General features: G+C 48.2%; 1 protein-coding gene across 1 annotated transcript in view; it reads left to right on the top strand.

Moving 5' to 3' along the window:
• Nucleotides 1-1,434: 1,434 nt before the first annotated feature.
• The window catches only part of LOC309584632 (E3 ubiquitin-protein ligase UHRF2-like), a 377,453-nt gene continuing 366,044 nt past the window's right edge, over nucleotides 1,435-12,843 (top strand). The window contains exon 1 of the mRNA XM_082300767.1: nucleotides 1,435-1,917. Coding sequence (XP_082156893.1) covers nucleotides 1,765-1,917 — 153 coding nt within the window. The 5' untranslated portion in view covers nucleotides 1,435-1,764. The remainder of the gene's footprint in view (nucleotides 1,918-12,843) is intronic.

The raw sequence follows: 12,843 nt of genomic DNA, 5'->3' as shown, positions 1-12,843 counted from the left end.
AGCTGGGGGGGGGGGAAAAACCTGCTATCTCTGTGTGACCTTGAACAAGCTGCAAACTGCTTTGAAAAAGTTTTGCTCAGTTTTTTCCTTCCCCCTCTCAGGCTCAGTATAGAGGCATAGAAAGACACAGAAATTAATTTCTGAGCATAGGCAGCGATATGGGATACACATCATAAGGTCACCCCAAGACAGTCCCTCCAGAACTTTTTTCTCCCCACTCCAGAAGAGACACATTCTGTTGTTAGCAATAGCTTCAAGAGAAAGATTGTGATCTGCAAAACAAGACACTGCAAAAGGATTTTATTGGGACTCTTCTCTTTACCGTGGTGGTAGAGTGGAACTAGGGCAAAGCTGAAGACAGCTTGATTTATCTCTTTTTAATTATGATTGTTAACCCACATTCATACTGTATTCCTCTGCATTAATATCTTTGAGTGTTTCAGGGAAGCCAAGAAGGCTGGCAAACAAAGATTTGACTAAATCACATGCACTACATTACTTGAATTGGAGCTTGTACCATCACCACCAGTCAATAAACCAAACTCTGAACTTGTGTCTCTGACACTCTGGTGTTGCACTGTAGTAGGTATAGTTACAGGAAGGTGTGTTATCTCACTAGCAGAGATGGAACAATGGAGATAAAAAGGCAAGGAACAGATTTATTTCTGCTGCCTTTGCAAGTGCTTAATACTCATAAACCAGGTCTTAAAAGTAACTCAACCAAGGCCACAGTGTGAATTATGTCAGACCTGAAATTAATATACAGGGATCTTTGATATCATCCTTATACAAAAAATGCCACAAAACCACATCTCTATCATCTGGAACTTGTCAGTTTGTTATCTCAGTCTCTAAAGTTTTACTACTTGGGCAACAAAGCTGCTGCGAACTCTGCCCCAAAAAATGTAGGCTTCAATGCTCTCAGGTATAATAGCATCACAGAGAGCTATATCCATAAGCTGAATCTCACTGAGTACTGCAGCAGATATGTTTTTACAGTACCATTTTACCAGAATCACTTCCTATGTCATTGGTATAATTTGCAAGCCTGAGACTAGAGACGCTTTGCCCTGTGAGGGAACAAGAAGACGCGCTTGGCTCCCATAGGAACGATAATGGCCGCTTACTCTACTCTCCCCCCACTCAGGTCCTTGATAGAACTACCGAGCCGGAGGAAAAAAGACGCCGTCCAGAGAATGCTCAAAGAAAGGGGTTGGGGCTGGGCTGAGCGGGACTGGGCTGAGCGAAGCTGGGCGTGACCTTGTGCAAAGCCGAATGCGGAAGGAGAAGTGACGATGCTATCTATTCTCCCCCCACTTCCCAATGTCGTCTCTTTACGGCTGAGGGCTCTCGCGAGATTACTATTGGTGCCGTGACCTCTGTACGAGAGTGGTAGAGGCTAGTAAACGCGCTCTGAGGGTTGGTGATGGTTCCTGGTGGTGTTTGTTCGACCTGTCTGTGGCAATTCCCGCCAGACCTCATGTTGTGCTGGCTTGGAGAGCTTACGATTCTGTTTGTATGATTACGGGGTACGCTTGGGGAGTACACAAGGATTGGGTTAGGTCTCCTTTACCCCTCCGCTCTTCTGAGCGAGGCCTGTGTGCAGGGAGGTTCGTGCCTGTTCGTCGGGATTCAAAAAACCTGCTTCTATTGAGCTGAACAAAGAAGTGAGGGAAACGTCTGTTCGGTCTTCTGTTATCACGCACTTGGAGAACAAGACCTCCCCTTCACCGCGGGTGGCTGAGCTAGCAGAAGGCGCACACCATGTGGATCCAAGTTCGTACCATAGACGGCACTGAGACACATACTATTGATGATCTGAGCCGTCTCACCAGGATTGAATGTTTGCGGGAAAAGATCCAGAAGACCTTCTGTGTGAGCCCCAGCCGCCAGCGCCTCTTCTACCGGGGCAAGCAGGTGAGGTGGAGACCTGGTGGGTTGGGATGGGGGGGATCTTGTCTTTTATGTCATCTTCCCTATGTTCTGCTCTCCGTGACTGAATGCAAAACTCCTTATCGCCTCCCATACTGAGATCTCTGGCTTTTGTTTTCTCTCCTCTCACTGAGCCTAGGAGGTGGTGAGGGATAAAGAGGGAAGACAAGCTGCCTGGCATGACAACAAAAGGCTCTGAGCCCAACTGGTTTTTCTGTATACTTTTCTTTTTTCTCCCCACCCTCCACAGTAAGTGAGTGGGTACTAATGAGGTCCCTTTGTGTTTTTCTTTTTTTTCACCCAAACCGAGGGAGGCTCCTTCAGTTTATCGAACCTAAATGACAGAGCAGACTGGGGGTGTGAGGGGGAGGAAACTCCCTGTTTTGCTTTTTCGACCAGGCAAGAGGACTCAGGTGTTTTCCCTGGGTTCCTGCCCTCTCAGTGCCCCATCTGGGTATAAGGAAAACGTTTATTATGTGTACCCTGCAAGTGCTTTCCAAGGCCTAGGTGCCACATCACAGACTAAGGGTTTTCGGGGACTGTGGACTCCAAACTCATTCCATCCACCAGAAGAGGAGAGACATAGGACTCCTTAGAATCCTTCCTGGAGGTGGGTATTCAACTGTTGGCGCGGGGGGGGGGGGTGGTGCAGTGCGGTGGGGTGAAGCGGCAGCCTGCATCTTCTTGCACTCCCTGTCTCCTTTGTATTGAAGCTGTGAGAGTTTAGCGTCCTAGTCCTTTTAGGTGCTGCAAACAGCTTTTTACAGAGAAGGATGTCAGTTTTAGCTGATATCTCAAGAAGTGCTTAATCTACACCTGGTTCCAATGGTATTTGGGACTGCTGATTAAAAGGTTTTTTTTCTGTGAGTTGATACTTTCTCCCCTCATCAGGGTGGGGCACGTCTTTATCCAAAGAGACTGTCTCGGGCTGTGTTTTTGCTGATGAAAGGTGTAACTTGTTTTAAGCTACTTTACATAACTGAGGTATGCACAGTGCTTGAGTATTAGAGTGAGGCATAAATATTACATGAGGGGAAAACAAAGAGTATCAGATGTATTTTATTTCTAGGGAGCTTGACTTGTTACTACAAATGAGGATGGCAATGCTAGATTAAGCTGATCAATGTAAGATGGGGCAAGGGCTTGGGGGATGGGGGTCCAAAGTGTCGATGCTTGTGCCATTGCTTCCTCACAGGGAGTAGGCCATGCCAACCAGTGCAGCGACAGATGTTCCTTGGCTGCCTCTCAGCATGAGAATCATAGGGCTAACCACATCGAGGGTGTGTATTACCGCAGCCCTATGCCCTAGGGTATATCACCGCATCCCGAAGCCATAGGGAGGAGGAGGAGAGAAGATCCAGCAGGCAGGAATTGTGCAGCAAGATTGATTTATTTAATTATTTTACAAACTCTTTTATAGACTTTTTTCTTCATAGTCTAATTGGACAAAGGATCAGCCACCCCTTGGGGTGATTGGCTAAAATCCTAAAACATCCATTGTCAAAATATTTTTCTACTGTACTATAAACAAGACTTTTCAAGGCTGCAGGTGGCTTGGTTGTTTACATAACTCTGCTACCTCTTCTGTGAGAGAGAAAAGTCTCTCATGGGCTTAGAAAATAGCAAGAAAATCCTTGCTAGCAGCATTTTTGTATCCACAGGTGTGTATGGCTGTGGTGAGTCCTCTTACACCCCTTCTAGGGAACCCGCATGCTTGATTACCTCTCTGAAGTGCCTGTATACAAACACACGGAGCATGGGGAATAAACAGGAAGAACTGGAAATCTCTGTGCGGTTGCAGGGCCATGATCTCATTGCAATTACTGAGACATGGTGGGATAGCTCACGTGACTGGAATGTTGTCATGGATGACTATTTACTTTTTAGAAAGGACAGGTCAGGGAGGTAAGGTGGTGGAGTTGCTCTTAATGTGAGGGAGCAACTGGAATGTATCGAGCTGGGGACAGATGTACCCAGGGACAGACTAACGAGTTGAGAGTTTATGGGTGAGAATTAAGGGACAGGGTGATATGGGTGACACTGTCGTGGGTGTTTACTGTAGACCACCTTATCAGTAGGAGGAAGTTGATGAGGCTTTCTATGGACAGCTGGAAATAGCCTCATGGTCACAGGCTCCAGTTCTCCTGGGTGACCTCAACCACCCTCATATTGGTTGGAGAGACAACAAAGTTTGGCACACACAGTTCAGGAAGTTCCTGCAGATTATTGATGAAAACTTTTTGAGGCAAGTGGTGGAAGAGCCAATGAGGAGAGGTGTGTAGCTGGACCTTGTGCTAACAAACCAGGAGGGACTGGTTGAAGACGTGAACATTGGAGGCAGCCTTGGCTGTAGTGACCATGAGATGGTGGAACTCAGGATCCTGCATGGAGGAAGCAAAGCAGTAACCAGGACTAGAACTCTGAACTTCTGGAGATCTAACTTTGACCTCTTCAAAGACTTACTTAGAGGTATCCCATGGGTTAGGGCCCTAGAAGAGAAGGGGATCCAAGAGAGCTGGTCAGTATTCAAGCATCACTTTCACCAAGCTCAAGACCAGTGTATCCCCATGAGCAAGAAATCAAGCAAAGGGGGCAGGAGACCTGCATAGATGAGCAGGAAGCTTCTAGCAAATCTCAAATGGAAGAAAGAAATTTATGGGATGTGGAAAAAGGGACTGGCCACATGGGACGGCTATAGGAATATCATCAGAATATGCAGGGATGTGATGAGTAAGGCCAAGGCCCACTTGGAATCAAGTCTGCCAAGGGATATCAAGGACAACAAGAAGGGCTTCTGCAAGTACATCAGCAACAAAAGGAAGATTAGGGAAAATGTAGGGCCACTGCTTAATCAGATGGGTGTCCTGGTCATAGAAGACACAGAGAAGATGTCTTCGCTGCTGAGGCCGGCCCTCAGGAATCCCAGACCTTGGAGGTAAGAGAGGAAGGATGGAGAAAGGAAGACTTCCCCTCGGTCGTAGAGGGTTGTGTTAGAGATCAGCTAGGCAGATTTAATACCCATAAATTCATGGGTTCTGATGGGATGCACCCACGGGTGCTGAGGGAGATGGCAGATGTTGCTAAGCCACTTTGAAAAATAATAGAAAATGGGAGAGGTGCCTGATGACTGGAGAAAGGCCAGTGTTACTCCCATCTTCAAAAAAAGGGCAAGAAGGAGGACTTGGGAAACTAACAGCCAGTCAGCCTCACCTCCATCCCTGGAAAAGTGATGGAACAGGTCATTCTTGAGGTCATCACTAAGCATGTAAAGTAAAGATCATCGAGAGTAGTCAGCATGGAGTCACCAAGGGGAAATCATGCTTGACCAATCCAATAGCCTTCTATGATGGTTTGATGAGGGGAGAGCAGTGGATATTGTCTACCTTGACTTCAGCAAGGCTTTTGACACTGTCTCCCATAACATCCTCGCAGGTAAGTTCAGGAAATGTGGGTTAGATGAATGGACAGTGAAGTGGATCAAGAACTGGCTGAATGGCAGAGCTCAGGAGGGTCATGATCAGAGGAGTAGAATCCAGTTGGAGGCCTGTAGTCAGTGGTGTTCCCCAGGGATCAATACTGGGTCCACCCTTATTCTTTTATCAATGACCTGGATGAAAGGATAGAATGTACCCTTAGCAAGTTTGCTGATGATAAGAAACTGGGGGGGAGTGGCTGATACACCTGAAGGCTGTGCTGCCATTCAGTGGGACCTCGATAGGCTGGAGAGTTGGGCAGAGAGAAACCTAATGAGGTTCAACAAGGGCAAGTGTAGGGTCCTGCACCTAGGGAGGAATAACCCCAAGTACCGGTACAGGTTGGGGGCTGACCTACTAGAGAACAGCTTTGTGAAGGACCTGGGAGTCTTGGTGGATGACAAGTTGAGCATGAGCCGGCAGTGTGCCCTTGTGGCCAGGAGAGCCAATAGTGTCCTGGGGTGGATTGGGAAGAGTGTGGCCAGCAGGTGGAGGGAGGTGATCCTCCCCTTCTACTTGGCCCTAGTGAGGCCACCTCTGGAGTATTGTGTTCAGTTCTGGACTCCTCAGTACAGGAAAGACAAGAAGCTACTGGAGAGGGTCCAGCAGAGGCCACAAAGATGATTAGGGTCTGGAGCATCTCTCCATTGGCTCATTGGCTGATGTAGTTGCCAAGCCAATCTCTATCATATTTGAAAAGTCATGGCAGTCAGGTGTGACAGACCAAAATGCAACCAAGTAAAAAAGTTTCTAGACAGGTTAAGATAAGCAGAGGACCAAACTTTGTTCAGATAAACCAAATCACTGTGTCCCTGATAACCTGTGACTGATATCTTAAACAAGCTGTTTTCTGTCTAGGCAAGGGAAAAGGTGTGTAAGAAGGTCCTGTGGAGGTGGGCTAATCATTTTTATCATGCCAATTTCCTCCCTCCCAATAAGGCTGACTGTGTAAAGCTTCCTCCCCCCCCCCCCCAGTGGGAGGTATCAGGACATTCATTCATAGGCCTAAAGGCATTCATCCCTTCTGATAAGGCATAACTGGCTCAACTACACAGGCATGAGAAACAGCGGTCATGTCTTAGAAGATGTCATAAACCATCAAAGAGCCCCAAAGTGCCCCCAGACTCATTTCTGGAGCCTTCCACCAGAGGACTGCACATGATCCACAGTGTTGCATCAGACAGCATAAAACTTCCCCCCAGGAGAGGTACCTGAGCATTCCCACATAAACCTGAACGTATATTAACCCACTGAACTCTTTGTTTCGTGGGCCCCCACCCCTGATGGATCAAGACTGCGACCATCACTTTGACCAATGGACATAGAAATTACAAAAATCACATCTTGCATCTGGATCCATGGGTGGTGATATCTTTCCTCTCCACTGTCTAATCTTGTCCTTAGTTTCTCTTTCTTTCTTTTCCATATATATTTTTAAAGTGATATTTTTATACTTTTATACTGTTATATTTCTATAGATAATAACCAAAACAGCTACATACATCTTTTTCATTGCAATTAAATTGTATTATAATTTTAAAAATCCTTTATATATATATACACACACACACACCCCCACACCTCCACACACCCACACCTGTCATTCAGTGTCATTTCACTCTAATCCACCCCAAGGGATCTATCAACAAGAACTTCAGTTACCCCACCTCAGGGGCAGGTTATAACATCAGGTGAAGTTCCCAGTGACTGAAAAAAGGGAAACATTGCACCAATTTTTAAAAAGGGTAGAAAGAAGCACCCTGGAAACTATCAATCTGTCAGCCTCACCTCTGTGCCTGGGAAGATCATGGAACAGATCCTCCTAGAAGATATGCTAAGGCACATGGAGAACAGGGAGGTGATTTGAGGCAGCCAGTATGGCTTCACCAAGGGAAAGTCCGACCTGACCAACCCAGTGTCCTTCTATGATGGAGTGATTCCATCAGTAGACGAGGGAAGGTCTACAGATGTCATTTATTTGGCCTTCTGTAAAGCCTTTGACACGGTCCTCCACAACATCCTTCTCTAAATTGGAGAGAGATGGATTTGATGGGTGGATGAGGTACTGGTTGGATGGTCACATCTGGAGGGTAGTAGTCAATGGCTCACTGTCCAGATGGAGATTGGTGACAAGTGGTGTCCTTCAGGGGTCTGTACTGGGACCAGTACTGTTTAATGTCTTCATCAATGACATAGAAAGTGAGATCAAATGCACCCTCAGCAAGTTTGCAGATGACACCAAGGTGAGTGGTGCAGTGTAGAGGGATTCCTTGTGGAATATAGGATACCCCAGGAGGGCTTGGGCATCCCAGGGCTGTTGCAGAAGTAACCCTGATGGGGCCTCAGGCTGAAAACAGGCTTGCAAGGCACCTGCTAGCTGGCAGCCTTGAACAGCCTTGGGAAAAGGTATACACTGGTCAGCTCCCCCGCTGCTTAGAGGCTTTCTCATGGGAAAGGGGCGTGAACTTTGGAAAAAATATAACTTGGGGTAACCGAATAATAAAACTGGAGCACGATGCTCAAATCGTATCGGTGTTCGTGTTGTGACTCTGGCTGGATTCCCCTGCTCCCGGGACCCCCCCCCCCGCTACACGTGGCGCCCGAACGGCAGGGACCCGAGGGAGTTTTGCTTCAGGCAGGTTCGCTTCAATGCGGTAAGACTCCGAATTTCATCGTATCGGTGCGGCGGAGCCAGGGGAACCAGAGCGGGTGGCCCCAAAGCCGAGTAAAGCCGGGGGCCTGGTTTCAAAGCAGAATAGAAAGCTGGAGGATAAGTCCCAAAGCCGAGTAAAGCCGGGGGCTAAACCTCAAAGCTGAGTAGCCGGAGACCGTATTTTCGTGCGGCCGAGCGAATACCCGCAGCACAGAAGCTATGGACTACGAGGCAGGACCTCGACTCCTAGCTAATATTCTCTCTATGAGAGGCAAGATTGTGAAAGACCGAGATCTGAATGCCCTCGTTACGTGGGCCCGGGAACATGGATTATTGAGTTACACTTCGCTTTTGTTTTCAACCGAAGCATGGGGGGAAGTTGGATATAAATTGTGGCTGTCCACAATTGAGGGAGGAAAGGCAGCTAAAGCTCTTGGCTTAACCTGGAGGGCAGTAACTAGCACTCTCGCAGAGATGAACACAGAGAGGACAGTGGCCGCAGCTGCCATAGAGGCTTAAGAGAGTAGCGGCTCTGGGAAAGAAACAGACGGGGGTCTTATGGAGCGGCGGCCAGAGACGCGAGCAGAGTCCAGGGTAGCACGGTTCTTCGGGCTGGCTGTGAAAAGACCGATTAAAGGCACAGCAGCACCCGTCCGCTCACTGCGGGAGTTGCTGGACTCAGCAGGGCAGGATGTTATCCCTCCAACGGCCGAGAGAGAAATGGCTGCGAAAGCGGGAGCAGAGCCGCCCGACTCGGGGGGGGGGCACAGGCAGGCCAAGGAGACACAGGCAGTCCTGGTGCCCGGCCAAAAGCAGCAGAGCAGACATGCGGTCCTAAAGCCCAGCCAAAAGTGGCAGAGCGCAATCCCCCTCTGCGAGACAGCAGAGCAACGTCCAGCAGCGAAGTAGCTTCTGCGGTTTCGTCGCCTGCAGAGCCAGAGCCAGCCAGGGCTGCTGGGAGTCAGCCCCAAGAGGGGGAGAAGCACCAAGAAAGGATGCAAGAAGTAATCAAGAAGCTTGCTGACTTATCTACACGGCAAGACGCGCTAGAGTCCAAAGCTTGTGATATTACACCATCAGCACCGTGGCGTCCCGTGGCCCCACCGGTCAAGTTAGCACTCAAACTTCCTACGTTCCCGTCGGGAGAATCAAGCACAGTGCTTACAGCCCCTCCCTCCTCGCGAGGGGAGGTGCAGCTGTCATTTCCATCAGCCCCGACGGAGAGGACTGACCCGTTGCGAAGGAGATGGAATGGAGTTATCCGTGATGCAATCATTGAGGGTGATTGGCAAGCAGTGAATGCCCTCGCTTGCCCTGTACAGATACAAGGGGACACTGCAAAGTGGGAACCCCATGACTGGAAGCTCTTGCAGCAAGCCAAGCAAACACTCACCACGCGTGGCTTGCGGTCTGAAGCTACACGAAGCATTCTGCAGTTTATCTTTACAGCAGATGTCCTGTGTCTGAATGATTGCATCAGCATCGCACAACTGTTATTAACCCCTTCTCAGTTCCTGCTCTGGGAGCAAACATGGAAGCAGCTAGCACAAGAAGAAGCTAGCAAACATCAAGGTGACACACAGGACCCCACTGTATGCGCTCCAAGCTGACATGCTAACTGGGAGCGGAGCTTATGGGGCGACGGTGACACAGCTGACCATGCCCGTAGTCATTCATCAGTTGTCACAGACTCTGGCCCACAAAGCCTTGTTGTCAGTACCTGAAAAGAAAAAGTCTCCCCCGTATGCAGCAATCCGACAGGGGCTGTCAGAGCCATATGGTCAGTTCATTGACCGTTTGTCAGCAGCCTTAAAGGATGCAACTGAGCTCTCTGAAGAGCTCCAAGAGCAAATGTTCCGAACACTTGCCTTTGAAAATGCTAATAGGCAAACTAAGACAATTCTTGCCACGCTGCCCCAAGGAGCAGGTGTAGACAAGATGCTCGTACGTGCTACTAGTGCAGAACAGTCATCTCAAACAGCTGCTTTTACTGCAACGCTACAGAATGTCCTGCAACAACAGGGACAATTCATCGCCGCAGCACTGACCAGAGGGGTGCCCAGCAAGTGGTGCCGTGCTACGCATGCAGGACCCCGAAGTGAGAAGGCGCAGTCAGCATCAGCTCCTGAGGAAAGTGACGCCACTACTTCAACAGCTGGAACTCTGGGACCTCTGTCCCGAGAAGCCTTGGGAGAGGCTGCAGACGTGGCTGAGTGAGGGAGCTGAGGACTTGCCAGATCCACCACTCTCCGTAGCAGGAGAAATAGCGAGACTCTGGGGCGAATGTAACAGCTGCCCTAGGTGGTTGCTAGTGACTTGCGGTGGGTGTCGGGGAACTCTCTCCAAAGGCAAAACTAAGAAGGAGAGTTGCATAAATTTTTAGGTATAGCATCAGACACAGAAATAGAGTAGGGAATTAGTTTTTTGACTGTCTGGAGACAAGAGCATTAGCGGACATTTTCAATCAGCTGTCCGCCCATTTAGATCGAGTGAAGGCAGTTGATTTGGCTAGCATCTATGTTTTTACCTGGTGCTTCAGCAGCCAGGGCTCACGCTATTTTGCATAAACTTGCTTGCTGGGAGAGGGATAAGTTAAACATAACTTCGCAGATGCTTGGTGAGTTAAGCGTAGATGTTACTAGTGTTAGACATACAGTATTACAAAATCGAGCAGCCCTTGATTTTCTACTACTAGCTCACGGCCACGGCTGCGAAGAGTTCCAAGGTATGTGCTGTATGAATCTTTCTGACCACTCTGTCCCAATTCACAAGCACCTCTCTAACCTCCAGAGGGGCCTACACATCCTTCAGGAGACAGACGACCCTATTGGAGATTGGCTTAAGGGTCTGGGTATCACCAGATGGCTGTGTACCTTGGTAGTAGAAGGCTGCCGATTGCTATTTGTAGTTATATTAGGTTTAATAATACTTGGGTATATTTTTTTGCCTTAAAGCGGGGCTGCGAAAAATCATCTACCAGACCTGGGTTGCCCAAAAAGAAAACGGGAGATGTGTAGAGGGATTCCTTGTGGAATATAGGATACCCCAGGAGGTCTTGGGCATCCCAGGGCTGTTGCAGAAGTAACCCTGATGGGGCCTCAGGCTGAAAGCAGGCTTGCAAGGCACCTGCTAGCTGGCAGCCTTGAACAGCCTTGGGAAAAGGTATACACTGGTCAGCTCCCCCGCTGCTTAGAGGCTTTCTCATGGGAAAGGGGTGTGAACTTTGGAAAAAGTATAACTTGGGGTAACCGAATAATAAAACTGGAGCACGATGCTCAAATTGTATCGGTGTTCGTGTCGTGACTCTGGCTGGATTCCCCTGCTCCCGGGACCCCCCCCTGCTACAGTGCAGTTATGTCTGAGGGATGGGATGCCATCCAGAGGGTCCTAGACAAGCTTGAGAAGTAGGCCCATGTGAACCTCACGGGGTACAACAAGGCCAAGTGCAAGGTCCTGCACCTGGATCAGAGCAACCCCAGTATCAATATAGGTTGGGGGACAAAGGATTGAGAGCAGCCCTGCTGAGAAGGACTTGGGGGATACTGGTGGATGAAAAGCTGAACATGAGCTGGCAGTGTGTGCTTGCAGCCCTGAAGTACTGTAAAAGACATGGACCTGTTGGAGCGGGTCCAGAAGAGGGCCACAAAACAATCAGAGGACTAGAACATCTCTCTTATGAAGAAAGGCGTAGAGAGTTGGGGTTGTTTAGCCTGGAGAAGAGAAAGCTCTGGAGAGACCTTATTGTGACTTTTTAGTACTTAAATGGGGCCTATAAGAAAAATCTGGTCAAACTTTTTAACAGGGCCTGTTGTGATTGGACAAGGGGTGATGGTTTTAAAATAAAAGGGGTTTGATTTAGACTAGATATAAGGAAGAAATTTTTTACAATGAAAGTGGTAAAACTCTGGATCAGGTTTTCTAGAGAGGTGGTAGTTGTCCCATCCGTGGAAACATTTGAGGTCACCTTGGATGGGGCCCTGAGTAACCTAATCTAGCTGAAGATATCCCTGATCATTGCATGGGGGGTTGGACTAGATGACCTTTAAAGATCCTTTCCAACCTGTTGGAACCCAAAGTGCAGGGAATGTTTCTCTGCCTGTCCTGAGGGGCCCATCCCCCCAGGGAAACACTGTTTTTAACCTTTGTCCATGGAGAGAGCTGCCAAGGCTTTGGGATGAATTAGAATCTACAAGGGTGTGAGTTAGGTGGTAGTATAATATATAGTTTGTTGCAGGGTGAAAAATTTAGAGTTTTAGGTTTATTAATATGGTAAGTAGATGAAGACAAGATGGATAACTCCTGTCATTTTTCAGGTCTCTTCCTTCTTCTTCACCTACTCCATTTTCTGCAGTGTTGGTAGCACAGAACGATTGGTTAGGAAATGCTGCAGTATAGGGCTACATGAATAGATAGTTCATTAGGCATTGGTAGAAAAGTCAAAATAATGTATGTTCTTAGTGACAATTGGGTGATTTATCTTTAAAAGGGCCTTGAGTTTCCTGCATTTTGTCTTTTGGTACTTGCTCTGCATCATGCTATGTTGGCGGCATGTAAATTACTGATAAGATATAATAAACAATCTGAAGACCGAGAAGATCCAAAAGTCCTGTTCATCTCTTACTCCTGGCAAGGACTTCCTCCCCCATCCGGGGAGGACATGTGGGGGTCGAGAACCTGCACACCAACCCATACTCTTCTATGATTCTATGATTCCACCCCTGGGGCAATCCATTCCAGGTGTACTGGATGACCCTCCAAGTGAAAGCAAACTGTAACCTGCACTCT

Source organism: Coloeus monedula, assembly GCF_965178545.1.
Source record: "Coloeus monedula genome assembly, chromosome: W".
Taxonomy (NCBI): domain Eukaryota; kingdom Metazoa; phylum Chordata; class Aves; order Passeriformes; family Corvidae; genus Coloeus; species Coloeus monedula.
This window is presented reverse-complemented; position numbering and strand designations above follow the sequence as displayed.